General features: G+C 35.6%; 2 protein-coding genes across 3 annotated transcripts; one reads left to right on the top strand and one right to left on the bottom strand.

The window, feature by feature from the left end:
- Positions 1-653: 653 nt before the first annotated feature.
- LOC129790998 (sodium/hydrogen exchanger 9B2) lies at positions 654-11,110 on the top strand. 2 transcript variants are annotated; one of them, XM_055828864.1, is made up of 6 exons: positions 654-1,034; positions 4,847-5,075; positions 6,904-7,430; positions 7,511-8,044; positions 8,304-8,884; positions 9,908-11,110. In XM_055828864.1, exons 2-6 carry the CDS (start codon positions 4,893-4,895, stop codon positions 10,069-10,071), a joined length of 1,989 nt encoding a protein of 662 aa, XP_055684839.1. In that variant the 5' UTR covers positions 654-1,034; positions 4,847-4,892; the 3' UTR covers positions 10,072-11,110. The 2 variants fall into 2 exon arrangements, with proteins under 2 accessions (XP_055684839.1, XP_055684840.1); XM_055828865.1 differs by lacking the exon at positions 4,847-5,075 and having other exon boundaries at positions 743-1,034.
- A 2,813-nt stretch (positions 11,111-13,923) lies between these two features.
- On the bottom strand, positions 13,924-18,132 carry LOC129791001 (dnaJ homolog shv). Its single transcript, XM_055828872.1, has 4 exons — positions 17,878-18,132; positions 16,929-17,786; positions 14,188-14,398; positions 13,924-14,110 (listed from the first exon to the last, which is right to left on the bottom strand). The coding sequence occupies exons 2-4, from the start codon at positions 17,724-17,726 to the stop codon at positions 14,049-14,051; spliced, it is 1,071 nt and encodes a 356-aa protein (XP_055684847.1). The 5' UTR covers positions 17,727-17,786; positions 17,878-18,132; the 3' UTR covers positions 13,924-14,048.
- Between the last annotated feature and the right edge of the window lie 630 nt (positions 18,133-18,762).

Here is an 18,762-nt window from a genome sequence, read left to right as displayed (position 1 = left end):
CTGTTGAAGTCCCAAAATTTTAAGAGAGATGTGACTTTTTAAATAGCCGCCATCTTGAAAAAATCGGTTTTGCTATATGAAAGTTACTTGAAGAAAGAACCAATATATAAAAGTCATAAATGTAGTAAATACTTATTTATTTTACTATAAAACAAAACTATATCATAAAAAAAACTTTTAAACAAAAACAAGCAATTTAAACAATTTTAAATTTAAATTTTAGGTTATGCTGTTTATGCTAGAGCTTTCACATCTTTTTACGCCTTTCTTTTACGTTTTAAGCTATGATTCTTTTTTATGTAAGCTTTTTTTTATTTTGATAAAAAAATATTTTGCTGCTCATTAAATCTTACTGGTTTACAACTTTGCTCATTTTTTATACATACATAAGAGTCTACACAACACATAGAGATCTAAAATATTACTAATTTTTTTCTAATGACTTATAAATAAATTACAGCAAGAAAAACATTTTTCCAATTTAATAAATTTTGTTTGGATCAAACGGCTAATTTCTCGATCATGTAGTATTTTATGGAGCACGTGGAGCATTTTAGGCATGCAAATAGACCCAAAATTTTTATCAGTGTAACTTTTACAAGAAAAACAATACATCGTACATAATATTCATTCACACTAGAGTGTGTCAATCAGATATATCGAAGCTCGAATTGGTTGTACAACATTATCACAAAGTGGCTCGAGTATAAAAAGATGCCTCATAGGCGAGAATCACTTTATTTTGCCTTAGCCTTCCGTGGGATCAGTGTTTAGTCACTTGGGTGCTTCACTTGGAGAGCTTTTAGCACTGATTTTCCTTTATTTTTTTTTAAATTCCCTCAAAATCTTGTTGAAATTATCCCATTTTTGGTGGGGGACATAAAAATAAAAGTGCAAAAGTGAAAAGAGGTGGTTGTTGCTTTATTTATTTTTGGACGAGAGCGTGCCAAAATTGATGGACTAATAAAGTGATTGAGTGCGCAAGAGTGCCGTTCTTGGACACCAATTCCCCTTCAAAACATTTATGCAGCAAGGTGAGTGTGGGTGCAAAGTGATAAAAAGTAAATTATTATGTGATAAAAAAAGGTGCACAATTTGTGTGCTAAATTGCTTGGCGCATGTGACTGACTCCGATTGCCCAGAATAAGGTCTTTTTTCATGCAAAAATCATCGACAATTTCCACCCACTTTTGTTGTCAGCACGACAAAATCCCGGAAATTCCCACAAATTGTGCGCTCGGAATCTCTAGAGATCGACAACAGAGAAATGCGGTGTGGTCAGGTGAAGCGCGCATTGATTGGAAGAGAAGAGAAAAAATTTCGTTGCCCATTTTATCGCATAATTTGCAAATGATTTTGAGTGAAACGATAAGTGAAGATGCTAAATTGTCAGAGGTATGGCCTGTGCGAAAAATTAATAATCCAAATAAATATGTTCACGCACAAGTGATAAAGTTTGCGGGAAAAAAAGCAATCGATCCGTGATCTTGCGCGCATCATTTCAAACAATTGGCCCCAGCCACGTGATGGACATAAGGCCAGGCATCACGTGAATTTGTTTTAGTGTCGACAGAGTCCTCCGACCTCTTCTCCCCCATTGATTGCCGCGAAAGTGTTTTCATTGCGAATTTATTAATATAGCGAATAAAGAACAGAAAAAAGAAGAAGCAATAAAATGATGGGGCCTCGCGGAGGCAATCGCGTGAGAGTGGTTGACATTAGAAATGGCTCATCAATTAGCAAAATGAAATCAATCATCGGACTAAATTGATTTGCTATTATCATTTGAATGCTAATAGATTTAAATTTGATTGTTACACATTCGCCCATGTCGATATATCTCAATCGACGCTTGTGCGACCCATGGGGATCGTTTTTCCCAGATACGCGCATTTTGATCTTCGGCATGTTAATTTAATTAACACCTTTCCGTCACTCTGACGGTGGAAATGGACAGGAGATGAAAAAATACTTGCTCAATTTGCGACTGACACATTCATCATAATTGGAAAGTTTTTTCTAAGTTAGGGTTGTTCCACAAGATTGGTCATCATTTCAGTAGCGTTCTTTCGCAGTACAAGGATTAATCTAGAATCTTCTGGATTTCGCGAAAAGATAGGTCGCGCATGTTTGTCACAAAGTTTGTCACTTGTATAGAAAAATTTCTCGGTTTTACCGATAAATAAGAGGACCTTCTTTATTCAATTCACAACATTTTCTTTAGTAGGTATGTATATCAAGTTTAGCACTGTATTGTCTAGACGCCTGAGATGCCTTGACCGATTTAGATAAATTTTCCATCAAATAATTTAAACGTCCTCCAGACACAGAATTTAGCAGAAAAGCAAATTGTCGTGCAAGGTGCGCGTGAAAACTTCCTGATAAAATTTGCAGGCTCAATATCTTAATTTTCCTAATTTCATCATACTAACCTTAAAACATGCAAAAAAATTACAGCAAAAAAATAATTTTACGTTGAGTTTAAAAATTTTAATTTTCAAGTTTGTAGATAATATTATAACAGACAATTCTGCAAGGTTAATTATTTATATAAATAATATACTTAAGTATTTTATTTACATTTTGCTTCTTATGACAGTTGTTGTTATAAAACACTTGGGATTTTTTAAAACAGTTTTTCTTTATTTTCTTTTTATGTTATAGTAATTCTGATTGTCAGTTCCGGCTATAAGTTAGTCAACTTAGGTGAAAAAAAAAACCACAAAAAATAGATTTATTTTAGTTCAATAACGACTTATTCTTTACTTTTTGTAAAACCGACTTCACCGATGTGAATGAACGAATAATATTATTAAAATTTCATTAAAAGATTAAAAAATCTAATCTTTAAAATGAAGTTAATTTGTATCATCAATTTTTGAAGGACTACAAAAACGAAAAACTGATTTTTTTTCTATTAAAAAAAATGAATAAAGAAAATGTTTCCATTAACTTTCTTTTTCTATGTGAACTCTTAAAAAGTTTTATCACCAAAACTCAACACAAAAAATACTTTACAATTTTTCAAAGTTGTAAATGTGTGTATACAAATTGTTAAATTAAGTATCTGCAAATATGTTCAGAATTATGAAAATAGCAAAAAAAATTTAATTTACCAGTTCCGTAATAAAGTTTCATTATTTTTGCTAATTTTTCTGAAACTATGTTTATCGCAGTGTGTAATGGGAAATAAACTCTAAAGAATTAGGTACATTTGTGACGAAATCTTTTTTAATGATTTTCTCATGGTTTACTACGTAAAAACTTTTTCTTTAGTTAAACTTTATGGCTAAAAGATTTAGTCATACGGTTTTGTTATTTATTTTTAGTTTTTCTGTACCATATTCTGGTTAAGTACAAAAAACGTATGACATCTAGTAATTATCTTTACAGTAATTTCTTCTTACATTTAAACAAGAATTTACCCATATAAATAAACTTTCAGGTCTAAAGGCTCCAACAGATGGACGAGAAATTCCTCGTGCGGTGCGGTGCGGCGAGGTTTTCGGCCAATCAGAAGCGAGAGATGGCTCACACACTCTCACCGCACCGTGCGAGAATGTTTTTCGGCCAATCCGAAGCGACGATGGGCCACGAAATCCTCGCCGCGCCGCACCACACGAGGAATTTCTCGTCCATCTGTTGGAGCCTTAAGTAAAAATTGTAATTCAAGTCCTCTAAAATAGTTCTTAAAATTTACATTTATTTTACAGAGAACTAGCGCTTTGAAAAAATTTTAATCTTTAGAAATTTTTCCCCCACTCCAATCAATCACCAATCGATTAAAAAATGAAAATATTTGGAAAAGAATTTATCTTTACGACTCTTTTCCTATAGAACTTTAGGTATTGACCAGGACTTTTTGCACGATTTTTGAAGCAATAAACAGGTTGAATGACGATTCTTGGAGAATTTTATGTTCAGAACTTTCATAGAATCATAAAAGTTCTTGATGTTTTTTTTATACATAACACACAAATAGGTAATATTTTCGGAATCTGTGTAGTTGAGTAATTAGTTGGTGTTCCTTTCCTATATCGAAATTGTGTGTTTTTCTGTTCCAATATTTTTTTTACCCAGGTATGGAGAGAAGGAATAAATTCCTTATAATTCTCTTCTAAGTTCTTAAAGATTTCACAGTGAACGTATTGACATTTTAAAGTTCTGGAATGCAGCCAAAAATGCATAAAAACTCCCAAATTCATTTTTAGTTGCAAAACAGAGAATTTCCTAAAGAATTCCTATGGAATGAATCTTTTATGTATACCCATGACTCATAACTTCCTCTCCATACCAAATTTAAACTATTCCTCTTCTCAGAATTTAATTTTCTCCCAATTATCTCGTCTTTGCCCACATAAAATTCAAGTGAAAACCACTGAATTCACATTTACACTAATTTTTGTGGGGCCTTTTCTTTTTTGGCCGAAACAGGTACAAAAATTTTTAACCACGAAAGACAAAGGTGATTTTTGTAATTTTTAGTGTGAAATAAACAGCAGCTGAAGTAGATGCGGCGGAGACACTTTAAGTGATTGTCAACACGAAGTTACTTAAGATCGGTGAAAATGTTAGAAGTGGAAAACTATTTACACACTTTGAAATTTTTCGCCGTTTTCCCTCGATGGCCCCGCACTTTTTTTTATTTCCTCCTCTCTTCACCTGATAAGTGATAATAAGTTTAGCCTCTATTACTGATTTGTGGCGCAAAAGCTACTGTTTCATAATCTTGTGGGATTTTCTTGCTATATGGTGGAAATTTCTCAAGAGCACACGTTTCCACGTGAAGTATTGTGTCTCAAGTGGCGCACACAGAGAATAATAAAATATAAAATTCCTTCGGCAGGACGTCTTGCGGGGTGACATAAAGATAATCGTGAGCATCGATTGCGATGGCACACAACGAGAGCTCAACTGATCCTCAGGTTATTACGGTGCAACCATCATCACCTGCACCGCATGCCATACATACGGACACCCGCCGCAAGGTGAGCATTGTGACAGACCCCGTGGAGGCACGCCATGGGTACGACAATATGGGATTCGAGCAAAACCCAAAGCGGAAAATATCTCAGGTTTGTTTTCTGCATAGACAGAACGAAGAAATTGATGATAGAATTCATGAAATAGTCGTATTGAGACATTTTCGTGTATAGTATGTCCAGGACTTCTTATTCATTGTGAATATCTTCATGATTATTTTGTGTCGTCTCTCTATATATCTAAATGCTTTTTCTTCTAAAGTAGATAGATATTTATTTGGCGTTTTATTTCTTCTTTCGTATACTTTTAATTTAAAAAACTTCAACTAACAATATTAATTTGCCCTAAGATTTAAACAATGACGTCATTTTTTTCATTTTTAGGCAAATTTTTGCCGAAATTTCCCAGTTGATTCCGTTGATTCTAATCAGTGGAAAATGGGAAATCTTTGACGATTTCTTATTCTTTCTTTGATTCTCTACAAGAACGCATATTCCATTGTTTACTGGAACGACTGATTTTTCTATACTATGTACATTGACGAATAAACTCCTTTACATCGATAAATTAATACTATTATCAAATTTCATATTACATAATTTATTGGCATGAAACTACTTATTACTGATCATTTATAAATCAAGGTTGAAGAACAATATTAGTTAACAATTCTTGTATGTACTTGATTTTGAAGATTAATTAATAAAGTGTTATATAATGTATACTTGACACTTACTTTAAAAGGACATTGTGTAATCTACAAGTATGTTGTTTTAGCATGATAAATTCTATTTTCTGAACATTTTTAATATAAGGACTTATGAATTAAGAGAGGGATTAAACTGATTTATGTTTCTCAAGTGAAATATTACATTTTAAGATAAGATTCAAAAGCTTATGTTTATTTTGTTTCTGCAACAATTTTAATAATAATTTTCATATTTCTTTCTTTTTAATACATTTCAATTCCATACGAGATGTTTCTCTGCAAGAAGTGAAATGTAGACATCCTCTCCATATGGAAGATTACTCAAAGTTTGCCCATTTTGAACATTATTAAATTTTCACTTCCACCCACAAACTTTTCCCGTCAAAGACTTGCAACACTTTTTTTTGCCCAGAAGTTATGCATTTTGTCGTGTGCTAGAAAGTCACACAAGTCCAGGATTTTTTTTCTAACTCTGCATTTTGTAATCCTGACACGTGCCTTCTGCAGAACTTATGATTTGCTGGGATTTTTTTTTACAGCTCCCTGCATTATTCATAAATCCTGCTGAATATGTGGCGTCTGCTCTTTTTTCTCTCCCGAACAATCATTTTCCTTTATTTAGCCATGAGATATCAAAACACAGTGTAAAAAAGACAATCAAAATTTTCATCAACAAAAAAACTCATTGTTTATGCTTTAAACTGCTCATCAACAACCAAGATGGGCAGTGTAGGCTGAAAATTTTCATGTCGTATTGTGGATCGTTTGTTTTGTTTATGTGGTCAATGTTATAAGGAAAATATTCAATGACTCAAGATTTAGCGACATTAATACGGGGGCTAATAATTGGTGAATTTGGGAGGTAGAAATGAAAAATATAACGGATATTCTTTAATATTAAAAGTCCAACAAACTTGAGCCTGCGAAACTTGGGTTAATAGAAGCTTTATATATCTGCATTGAATTCCCTGCAGAACGACACACTTAATTATTAAAAAAAAAAGAAAATATTAACAGCAAAATATTGTCAAAAAAAAAGAACTTTTCAATTTATTCAGCTCAATTTGATGATCGTTAAAATAAGGACTTGCCAACATGCAAGAACTGCTGTGAACACGTGATATGTCGTTCTGTAGGGAACTTATGTACATTGTTTAAATGGAAAATATGCCCAAAATCTCTTTATTCATGAACAATTATTTGAATTGCAGACTTCAGATCATTCTGAAATTGGACCAGTCCACCGGAAGAGTATCCTCCATAACACCACAATGGACAACGAGTCCCTTCAGAGTCATCATTCGCACGATGCTAAAGCCAACAATGGTGATGCACGCATGAAGAAGCATTCCACCGCCGAGAGCTACCATTCCCGTGCTCCAGCTCATCAGGATGAAAATCACCTGGAGCACTCTTGGATATTTGCATTTTGTATGCGTTGCCGCACAACCTACACAACACCATCGTGGGAACCAAAATATTGGCAGAAGATTTGCCCATTCCCCCTTTGCCCCTCATACCGGCAATTTGCAAACTTGCTAGCCCTCATCCTTATTGGGGTACTCATTTGGGTAACGGCCTTTGCAATCATAGGTGATTCTGCAGCACCTGGAGGTCAGCTCTTTGGTCTCGTGGTACTAACTGTTGCCGCCAATTTTGGCGGTTGGCTCATGTCTCTCACAACACTGCCACGCCTAATTGGCATGCTTCTCGTTGGTATCCTCTTCCAGAATGTTGGGTGAGTTTTCTTTGTCATTTTCCAGCCTTTTTTTCCCCTAAGCAACAGCAAGGATCAATGGGAATACCTTTTTTTTACAGTTGGGTAAATCTCGAAGGAGAATTTTCACACGTAACAGCTGAACTTCGTAAATTTGCTTTAGTCATCATTCTAATTAGAGCTGGACTTGAGATGGACCCAGATGCCTTTAAGAGGGTCTACATTACAATCCTCAAGCTTGGTCTCGTTCCGTGGACAGTTGAAGCCGTTATAATTGGCGTCATGACCCACTTCCTGTTGGGACTTCCATGGATTTGGGGATTTATGCTTGGTTCCATCATTGCAGCCGTATCGCCGGCTGTTGTGGTGCCTTGCCTCTTTAGATTGCGCACCAAAGGCTATGGTGTGGCCAAAGGTATTCCAACGCTCATTGTAGCAGTGGCTGGAATTGACGATGCTGCCTCTGTGGCAGTTTTTGGGATCATCAGCAGCATCATGTTCTCCGAAAGTAGTCTCGGCTATCAGATTGCCCAGGCGCCGGTTTGCATAGTCGGAGGACTTGGCTTTGGAGTTGTTTGGGGCTTCCTGAGTCGCTATGTCCCCGAAAAGGGTGACCCCTATGCCGTTCCAATACGGTGAGTTTGAATTCCAAAATAACAAAATTCTCATCAAAACTTGATCATGGCCATAAACTTTATTGCTTTATTAACTTTTCATTAATTTGTTGACAAAAAAAGGAATGACCTCAAAATTATTGACAATTATCACGTTAAATTTGCGTGTTTTTCCATAATTAGAGATGTGTCGTGCGAAATTTTTCCAATATGGAAAAGCATTAACGTTGTTATGAGAATTTACAAGCATGACTTCTTTTTATCCCCTTTTTTATTCTAGAACATTGATGCTCTTTGGGGGCGGACTCCTGGCTGTTTTTGGGAGTGAAATGATTGGTTTCGAGGGTGCTGGACCCCTTGGGGTGGTCTTTGCTGCTTTCGTCAGCAATTACTTTTGGTGCCAGCAGGGCTATGATATGGAAGACAACCCTGTGTCAACGGCCTTTGAGATATTCTGGATGATCTTCGAACCGATTCTTTTCGGAATTACGGGGGCGGCTGTGAAGATCAATGAACTAGACGCCGATATGGTGTACCTGGGCCTAGCATGCCTTGTTACCAGTGGAGTAATCAGAATTTTGAGCACAATTGCCATTGCCTTCGGGGATGGGCTCAATTGGAAGGAGAGAATTTTTGTGGCTCTCTCGTGGTCAGCCAAGGCTACTGTACAAGCAGCCCTTGGACCTGTGGCCATGAAGTACTTGACAGATAACTCATCTGACGACGAACGAGATTGGGCGGATAAAACTCTAACACTCTGTGTCCTCAGTATCGTCCTCACAGCTCCTCTCGGAGCTATTCTCATCTCCATTACCGGAACCAAATTACTCACGAAAACTCGACAGCCGCACATTGTTGAAGGTAAAGTGTTAAATTGTTTTATCTTTCTATTAGAACAGCTTGAGAATGTTTTTCGTGTGTGTATGTTTTAAACAAGGGGATGGTTTAACCTCATTTTCAGTGAAGAAAAGTCACTTTTTGTTGAACAAAATGTATGAGGAATTCTCGAATCTCGCCCAATCTCGACCGATTCCCGAGAAACACTTTAACTTTTTTTATATTAATAATGTTATTTCGATGATGAGAAGGGATCAACCGAGAGCTAATTAAATGTACTTTCGATTGCAAGTGGAATTGTGCAAATTGATCGCATATTTTGATCGGAAGAACCTGCTGCCTCACTAAAAGTACTGATTTCTCGGGGTTGGGCATCCCCTTGGTTTTAAATTAAAAATCGGAAATATCAGAGAATGAACTAGTTTGAAGCAGAACAAATAACTTAAATGAGTAAAAAAAATTCGTTGAAATTTAATCACATGATAATCTCAAAATTAATTAAGCAAATAATTATTTCTTTTGCTTTTTGTCGTAAGAGGTTTTGCTGAATAAACTTTCCACATAAATTGTGAATATTTTGAAGCTTCTCAACTTTCAATCTATTTTTTTCTTTAAGGAAGTTTTTATGTTCTTTTGCAATGATCAGGATCAATCATTCAATTAATTCTAAAGATAAAATTATCGAATGATTTTTATTGTCCTGATTTTCTAACGTCTAGATAAACATCTAGACATTTCTAACATTTAAATTTCATTATCTTCAATTTATTACATTTAATTACTCTTTTATAGTCATTAAAAAATAAAATAATATTGCTCAATTAAAGTGGAGAAAACTTTAAATATTTAACTGCCCAACAATTCCTTTAAAACACACAGAAATTATTTAATATGATTTCCATTCCTTCCAAAATTGCAGGGGAGTTTTAAAATTAAAATACCCTTCTGTAATAGAGGAAGAGAAGAGAGTGAATTTTAAAGTGATAAATTTCCGCTTGGGAGTTGATTGCATTGTACTAAAAGCCAATTTGCATTTCAAACTTGCAGGTTGGCGAAGAAGCCACCGACCATCCCTCAGGGATATTAGCATTATCGACGAGGAGGAAGAGCGCGAGGATCCGGAGGATGTTCCCGACAAATCCACCATCAACAACACCAAAACCAACACACACGTCTCACCCAATGAGCCCGTCTTCACGGTCACAAAGTAAATATCATCTCATCTTACGTGTTATACGCCACCCGCTTCCTTTTAATCTAAAAAAAAACCCAACCAACCAACCCCCCTCTACATCCACAACATCAACCCCCCTACAGTCCAAAGCCAATATAAAGTGAAAATCCCAATTTTCTCTTTGAAGTGAGAAAATAATTCACAAAGTATTAAGTGAATTCAAAGGAAAGCCCAAGAAAAAAAAGAGAAATACTTAAGAAATTTTCTTGTGATAGAAATACGAGAATTTAGATAAGAATTAAATCATTGTAGGTTCTAAAAGAAAAAAAAAATGCGACTTCAATCGATCCCTCATCAACGATGATTTTGCCAACCCCCGCACGCTTTCTTTCTTATTAGTCTTTTCGCGTGCCATTCTGTGGACAATGCGGGGAAAGAATGGAGAGCTCATTGGGAGATAAGGCACCAAGAAGAAAAAAAAGAACGAAGCAAGACTGGCTCGCGCGAATTATTGACTTTTATTGGTGCCACGCGCACCATTTCTTGTAATTTTCCGAAAAGAGGTGTGCAGCAATTTTCTTTGGGGACACATCACACGCAAAAAACAACCAGCACGAGATTAGAAGCCGCAGCAATAAAGATTGAAAGAGTGGGAGCAATTTGCGGGCGAACCTAATGACTTGGCAACGTGTCATCCGTATGGGTCGTTTTCTGATGGTTTGGTGGCCCCAAAGTGGGCCATAAGAATCAGGCCACGAGACCTCTCGAGTGGGGCTCTCCTCCAGATGATCTCCATTGATTTGAGCACACTCCTGGCCCATGGCAAATTACCCCATTATCAGCTTCCTCCCGATATCAATCACCAGCTGGGTTGTCATGTTGTCGTGTCACTCAAATCTCACAAACAGCGCACCTCCGTACATCGAGAAAAGAACCCGACGACCCACCCCCTCACACCCTCTCGCTTCCGAAAGACAAGGGAGCCAGAAGAGACAAGGGAAAAAAAAGTGAGCAAAAAGAGGTGATAAAATTCCGATGACTATCAGCTGAGAGTCAATAAAAATTTATAGTCTCTAGTCTGTGTTGTTTTCACTTCTTGCAAGAAATTATTGGTGTCTTCTTTGCCACTCTACATGTTTACCAAAAAAAAAAAAAAAATTCTCATCGTCGTTTCGTCACCTATCTGTGTCTTTCATCGCACGCCAGAAGCGCGGAATTCGCGAGACTTTTTCCCAAACATGGATTCATTTTCTGCCCAACAAATCATATTGTGTCGTCTTATCGCACCACAGCTCAAAATTAATTAGGCACTATTTACGATTATACCCATAATACTCCTCTTCAAATTTGATAAACCCCCTTCATTCGTGGAGATTACAAAATATAACTTCTCAATGAAAACTTCAAGAAAGCCCATAGATTAATCCACTTCGGAAATAAATTATCTTATCACCAATTAAAGACAATTTTGCAAGTCTTATTCCATGATAAAAAGCAAAATAGATAGGAACTAATAGAAGAAAAATGGTAAATTTTTGAATGGTAACCTTTTTAGTTGTAATAAATTAATGAAGTTAGATGAAGTAATAAACGAAAAGTACGACACACAGTTAAAATAGTTAATAATTCAGTTTAAAAAAAAGAATAATATTTAATCTAAATATAAACATTATTAAGGACACACACCGAATCCGGTGAGAGCCAGAAAAGCCAAATCTTTCTAAAGAAAACCCTAATTAGTTCAGAGTTTTCAGTGTTCTCCGTATCATCCTCAAATGATTAATTAGAAGTTTGTTTCAAAGTATTTATTATGGATAAAAAAGATGATAGGAAGACCATCAAAAGCTTTAGACTGATTGAGGTTTTTCTTAAGGAAATCCCTGAGGAAATCAGACTTTTCTGGCACTCCGGATTGAGTTTGTCTCCTTTTTTTAAGTTTACAGCTTTACGCTAGATTTCACAAGTTATCTAAATAGGTTTCTACATAGTCTAGAATCAAAAATGTTTGTTTCAATATTTTAACTCTTTAAGGACCGCGATCAATCTAGCGAGCTGATGAACTAAAAGTAATTTTTGGGGGTTCCTTTGAGCTCAAATAAGATATTTTTAACAAAAAATCATAACTAAAAAATTTTCGGTTCTTCGTCCTTCCTGATCCTGTGAGTCCTTGAGGATCTCCTTTAGAGGTCATAAAATGATCAGGGATAGTAAAGACATAGTTTTGTACTAATTTGGATTCAATATTCATAAAATAACTACCTATACAAAATGAAACATTGCTAAAATCGAGTCTTTAGGTCAGCGTATGACCCAATGGACCTTAAAGGGTTAAACAATCCTTTAATTGCAATGGCGCAATCAGTGGTGACACAAATCATTTTGAGAGTGCTCTTGCCTGATTTGAATGTCTTCGTGTGGTTTTGAACTTCTGGGTATAGCCAAAACAAAATTTTAGGGAGGATTATTACTTATGAGTATACATAATTTAACCCAAGAAGGTAGAAATGAGGGGGGGGGGTTAGACACAATGGTTCTTTCAAAGAGTGTTTATCTGGCGAATCTTTGGATATTTTTGGCGAATCTTTGCGAATCATCCGAATCTTAGCGAATATTGGCAAATATTGGAAAATATTTGTGAATTTTGATCAATTCTTCATAATTAGTTAATGTCGGAATAACTGACTATCTCAGTCAGACCGCGTTCAAACTTCGTTATATTTTAGGTGTTTTGTTTTTATTTTGGGTTCTTATTATTATTCTTATTATTATTCTTATTATTTTTATATTTTGGGTTCCTTTAGATTTTAGAATAATAATAATAATAATAATAAAATCTGAAAATTGGAGCTGATTAAATTTTGAAGAAAGACTTAATCGCGCGTTGATTGATTCAGCACGCGAGTAAATCTTTCCTTTGTCCATCTGGTTCATCTCCAATTTTCAACCAATTGGACCAAATATTTCATTTCATCACATTTTTCTCATTGAAAAAAAAATTAGCTAAAGTGATGCAATTAATCAGCAAATATTTCAATACTTCAATAAATAGGTATTATCCATTATATATAGTTAGATATGTATTACAAATGATTGTGATTTGAAAATAGAGAATGAATGGAAAAGTTTCGTCATAGAATGGAAGAGCAATATTTTATCAATGCTGGCGCTCTATAAATTTCATTGGATCCTGATAACAAACCGTCAACAAACTGTCGATGATGTTGAGGATCTTAACCCAATCGACAACACTTCACGTCAGAAACGAAGACTCATCCATTATTGATTCATCAGATTATAAAAATAATGTACAAAAAGCCTACAATATGTATTGTTTTGAAGATTTTATCGAAGAATTCAGTAGCTAAGTAATATTTCATTCTAAGGAACACAGAGAAAAATTCTCATGCCCTGAAATTTTGAGAAAATTGTTTTTTCTTCATTTTGTTTTGGAAAAGCACGAGCGTAAGGTAAGTGGTAAATCTATCTTAAAACTCTTTCAATACTTACCTTAAACAAAAATTGATTTGAATCTATTTTTACAATAGTTTGGAAGTACTCAATCATTCAAAACTGATGCGATGATGTTGAAGTCATAAATTTCTTATTTTCAATTTGCTTCAGAGCATTTTCTATCCAAGAATTATTGAGCACTTTAGGTGGTTTTCAGTAGTGGACAAACACTTGAGATTACGGCCAATCAATATTCACTGTTTGCACAATTTTTTTTCGTCCGCAAAGAACTTCTCCATTCTGAAATACAAACACAATAAATCCCGAAAAGTAAAATGTAGAGTGAAAAGTATGAGGTGAAATCCACGTGGAAAGTGATAGAGTGCCAAAGAGGTGCTAAACTAATCACTTTGAAAGAGTGAGTGATGAAACTCGATGATTTTCTAATTCACTGAATTGTTTTATTTTCTTTCACAATGTTCTTTTTTTTTGGAATTGCCTCTTCTATAAAGTTCCTATATTTACAGCACACACACAGACTCACATGGTTAATCCACCCACTATCTATGCCCTCAAGCCATTGTAAACCCTGTTGTTGGACGACTGATTGAGGAGCCGGCGAATGTCTGGTGGAGAGAGAAAAATGAGGTAGTTTAGACTTGATGGACAGGTTTAAATGTTTTGGGGCATTCTCTGTACTCACCTTCCTTCTCCTCCTCCGTAAAGTCCTGCTTTGGGAATTCAACGTCAAAGGTGATGTACAGTGTACCGTGGAGGTTGTTATTCTCATAGTTTGGCATCCCTTCGCCCTTCTTCCGAATCCTCGCGCCCGGCCACGTTACCTTTTCTCGCGAAACAGCCACAGAATGCCCATCCAGGTGGGTGATTTCCATCTGAAAGCCCGTCAGTGCATCCTATGCAAAGGGATAAAAAAAAGGAAATGTTGCTATAAAGCAAATCTATCTCTTACATTAATTAACTTTCACACACAGTGGAGTTTTTCCCATTTAAAAAAAATCATCCGATTCACCCATTTATAAAGTTTTGGTGTCATTTTGATTGAAAACTTCCCAACCAAACTTCCGCCTTAGGGAGAAATTCCTCACCAATAAAAGAGAAATGAATCACGAGTTGAGAATGATTCCATTAATTATTTTGTGTCTAATTGAGGACTCTTAATTACACCCTCTCTCTCTCACTCCCCCCCCCCACCACACCCCTTCTTTCCCAGTCACCCCCCCTCCGCCCGCAAAAGCCTCCGTTTGAAAATAAAATACAAACCATAAGGAAATTTGTGAGAGTCAATTTTGTGGTGGGGTTCACTGTGAACGAAATTAATAATCTCAAGCACCCCGCGCCGGAAGGCATTCATCAAAATTTGCAGCAATATATTCGAAAAATATACATCCATAAGGGTTAAATGTGCCGAGGATTTCTCTCGCGCGCGCTCTTGGTGGGAAGTCGTGGCAAGGGAGGCCCATTTGAAGTGCTTTCTTTGTGGCTTTGGAAGTATTTTTCGTTTGAATGGAATTTATGTCTGGGAAAAAATCGATTTTTCCTTCTCGCTCTCTGTGTGTGTATTTATTCAGGAGATGCCATCAGTTAGAAAAGCTTCAGGAGGCTGTCTCTAATCCATGCGGTCATTAACATACATTTAGGGGAGGATTGGGGTAAAAGTGATTCAACAAAATTAACTTTCTTTTTTCTCTTTAATTTTTGCTTTATCTGAACGAACTGTGAAGGATTTTAGATATTTTACATGGGCTTTCATGACCTTTTTAGCAAATGTGTAAAATTGAAAATCGGTCAAGCAGTTTAGGCAATAGTCGCTGATTTCTTTTATCAAAAATCGGCCATATCTTCGGTTCTTTTTAACAGATTCCTATAAAATCGTACTCAGACGAAAATTATGAATTTCTATAAATATTTATATCATCAAATGTTCAGAAAATGACCGCAAGAGGCGCTAAGATACAAAACAATTTTTTTTAATTACTTTTTCGTGAATATCTCGTAAACTACTAAATATATTTTCTTTAAATTTTAGAATTTTATAAGTAAGATTAGTATCTAGGAAAATGGATCAAAATGTTCACAAAAAGGGTAAGATAGGCGAGTTCTAAAGTTGATTTTAATTAAGGGATGGTAACGTTATTTTGGAAACTCTACAGGAACAAAATGGCCAAAATATGAGAATTTCAAATAATTTTTTTGAGCACAAAAATTTATTTTCTAAATCGAAATTACTGAATTCTTATCATTATTTGGCCATTTAACGAGAGTACAAGCAAATTTTGAATTTTTGGTTTCAAAATTGGCTTGAAAATCGCTCTTGAAAGTCCCCGAGTTTCCAAAATAACGTGACCATCCCTTAGTTAAGGTTCACAGTAACTATTGCGAATTTTAAGTAAACTTAGATTGTGGCAAAGCATTCTTTTCTGGGTGTTGGGCACGAAATTCATTAAAAACTTAAAGAAAAGCTAATGTTAATCTGCTCTAATAATGATTACATAAAAAAAAATTACGAAAGGATTTCTTTTTGTCGAGTATAAAAACAAAGAATCTTAAAATTGACTCTAATTTGTTTAGCCGAGAATAAAAATGTCAAAGCGTATTCAGCGAAATATTGCACTGACATAATCTTAAAAACAATGAGTTTTTCATTTGTAGAACACGTAAATCAAACAATCACAGAAGGAAGATTTAAAAAAAAAAACTTTAAAAAAAAATGATCAAACTAACCCCATTTTACTCTACAAAATTATATAAAATAAATCAGCAATTATTTCAGCTTTGTACTACAATTTGATAAACACAAACAAATAAATTAGACTTCTTTCCAGCATAAGAACTCATAAACCAATTATATTTGGGACAGATATTAAGAACTACGCTGTACATATTTAATTTTATGAGAGAAAATATTATTTCTTCCGTGAATATTACTATTTTATGTTAAAAAGACGATTCTTTTGAATGCAAAATACATATTTAGCACCAAGTTTGAGGCTTAACATCTCCTTCCGGCTTTCTAACTTTTGCAAAAGGACTTTTCCTTCAAGCATTATGTTGCATTAAAATCTTTCAAAAGTTTATCCATGCATTTCCTCATATATATAGTTTTGTTATTCTTCCATCAAAACTTTATCAAAACAGAATGGGAATCCTTTCTCGTGTGCCTTTGGATTTGTGCGAGAAGAAAGAGAAGAAAGCAATGTCCTGTTTTTGAAAAGTTGATTTTAGTTTTGGGGAAGTTTCTTCTTCCGCCAACTAAACTTTCTCAATCTTTAACATTTTGAATTTAGATTTATGTTTTGAATAAGAGATTTGTCTGGAAATTGTGCTAATTAATCCTTCTGGAAATCTCTGAAAGTCCTCGCAGATGGAAATTTCGAGGATTTTAGAGTTAAATCTTAAAAAAAATATAATAAAATAAAAACTCACCTGAAGACTTATTGTGACATTGGTATAGAGATCATCACCACGCCGCTCAAATTTCTCATGTGGCACAGTCACAATGCGAATGATGAGATCTCCAGGCTCACCATCCATGTGTGGTTCTCCCTCAGCAACAAATCTCGTCTCTTGGCCATCCTTCATGCCCGCCTCAACTTCCACTTCGAGCGTTCGCTCTTCATTGACAAGCTTCACATTGGGGCACTCATCGCACACTGTTTGCTGCATCATCTGGAAGCGCCCTGGACCGAGACTTCGAGTAACCATCTCCTGTCTGCAATTGCACTTTCGCGTTCCACTGGCAGGCTTCAGAACAGGCTTAAAGCGGGTGATTTCCACGAAATTCCCACTATAGAGCTCCTCTAGTGTTACATAGAGGTCCATCACGACATTCGCACCCCGTGGCATGTCCTGATGACCACCCTCATTGCCTCCAAAGTGAAAACCAAAGTCCCCAAAGAAGCTGGAGAAGGGATCACTATTGTCCATCATGCCATCCTTCTTCAGGCACTCTTCTCCACATCTATCGTAGGTTTTTCGCTTCTCCGGATCAGACAGCACCTCATAGGCAGCTCCCAAATCTTGAAACTTCTCCGAAGCATTGGGATCATCTTTGTTCTTGTCCGGATGGAGCTTTGCCGCGAGTTTCCTGTATGCCTTCTTGATTTCATTCGTACTAGCGGACCTCTTGACCTCGAGGATTGAATAGAAATCCCTTCCGGCCACAGCCAGGGCGATAAAGCATATCAAATTGATTGATATGAGTGCAAACGTGGAAGTCTTCATTTCTCTTGTCCCAGCAACACACACGCTCAATAAATAGTTGCTAAATCTAAGGAGCAAAGTCTGAAAGAAGAAGACCAACAGGACATTGACATGGGAGTCTCAAAATAGGCTACGTGACCTTTTTAGCCAGCTAATTGGGGATTTTCCTTACCAATAGAAAATACCTTTGTAGGTTATGTTGGAAAAATTAGCTATTTTGTGACGAAACATCCAACATTTGGCTAAGCTTCCAGTGGCAGCAGGTGCTTCAGTGCAATTTCTGTGTATCCAGCATATTTTCACTTGCTAATAATACAATTTTCCACAAGAAAATCACCACAAAGCACTTAAATGACTTTTCTTCGGGGGAGTTCCTGCGTTCAGAATGTGTTGGTTTGCTCTGATTGGTCGCCGGTATAGTGGCATTATTCTACGTGTATTTTACTAACTTGATTAAATTACATTAAATTACACTATTATGTATTAATACGCTAAGAAAAATGCTTGATGTAGAAAAGGTAGGAAAAGTATTTTTTGTTGAATTTTCTTGACTAAAATTCTTTCCGGATTCCTCTTGGTGTGTAATTTATTGGTTGGAGATAATTTATTGCGGACTGTTCTAAATTCTCATTAGGGGAGGGCGGGGCTAATAAAGTCACTTAAGGGTTTAGAAAAAGCTCAAAATATCATATTTCCCAAACAGATAAAGCGAAATGTATAGCTCATTTCTCTAGGAAATTTACTGCCCTACAACTCTTTCTCAGATCATTTTGTTCTATATAACTAGAAAATATGATATTTTAGGCTTTTTCCAAACCCTTAAGTGACTTTATTAGCCCCGCCCTCCCCTACTTCAAAAGTTTATGATTTTCCTGTGCATAAAAATGATAATTTCTTAACCTTTTTAGCTTTTTGTATGATTTTTGAACCCAAGTAATTCCGGGCATCTTGGGAATAAAATTCTGAAATTTTAAATTACATAACCTAAACCTTGTACGTAGTAAAACTCTCGGTAAAACTCGTAAAATTACAGGATGTAAAAAAATCATAAAAAAGT

The sequence above is a fragment of the Lutzomyia longipalpis genome, chromosome 2 (assembly GCF_024334085.1).
Source record: "Lutzomyia longipalpis isolate SR_M1_2022 chromosome 2, ASM2433408v1".
Taxonomy (NCBI): Eukaryota; Metazoa; Arthropoda; class Insecta; order Diptera; family Psychodidae; genus Lutzomyia; species Lutzomyia longipalpis.
The sequence above is the reverse complement of the archived record's forward strand: the minus strand, read 5'-3'. Positions and strand labels throughout refer to the sequence as shown.

Coding starts and splice junctions, on each gene's coding strand:
- LOC129790998 (XM_055828864.1), top strand. CDS start 4,893: ATGGCACACAACGAGAGCTCAACTGATCCTCAGGTTATTACGGTGCAA. Junction 5,076..6,903: donor CAAAGCGGAAAATATCTCAG/GTTTGTTTTCTG, acceptor TTTGAATTGCAG/ACTTCAGATCATTCTGAAAT. Junction 8,045..8,303: donor CCCTATGCCGTTCCAATACG/GTGAGTTTGAAT, acceptor TTTTTATTCTAG/AACATTGATGCTCTTTGGGG.
- LOC129791001 (XM_055828872.1), bottom strand. CDS start 17,726: ATGAAGACTTCCACGTTTGCACTCATATCAATCAATTTGATATGCTTT. Junction 14,399..16,928: donor ATGTCACAATAAGTCTTCAG/GTGAGTTTTTAT, acceptor CCCTTTGCATAG/GATGCACTGACGGGCTTTCA. Junction 14,111..14,187: donor TACGGAGGAGGAGAAGGAAG/GTGAGTACAGAG, acceptor TCTCTCCACCAG/ACATTCGCCGGCTCCTCAAT.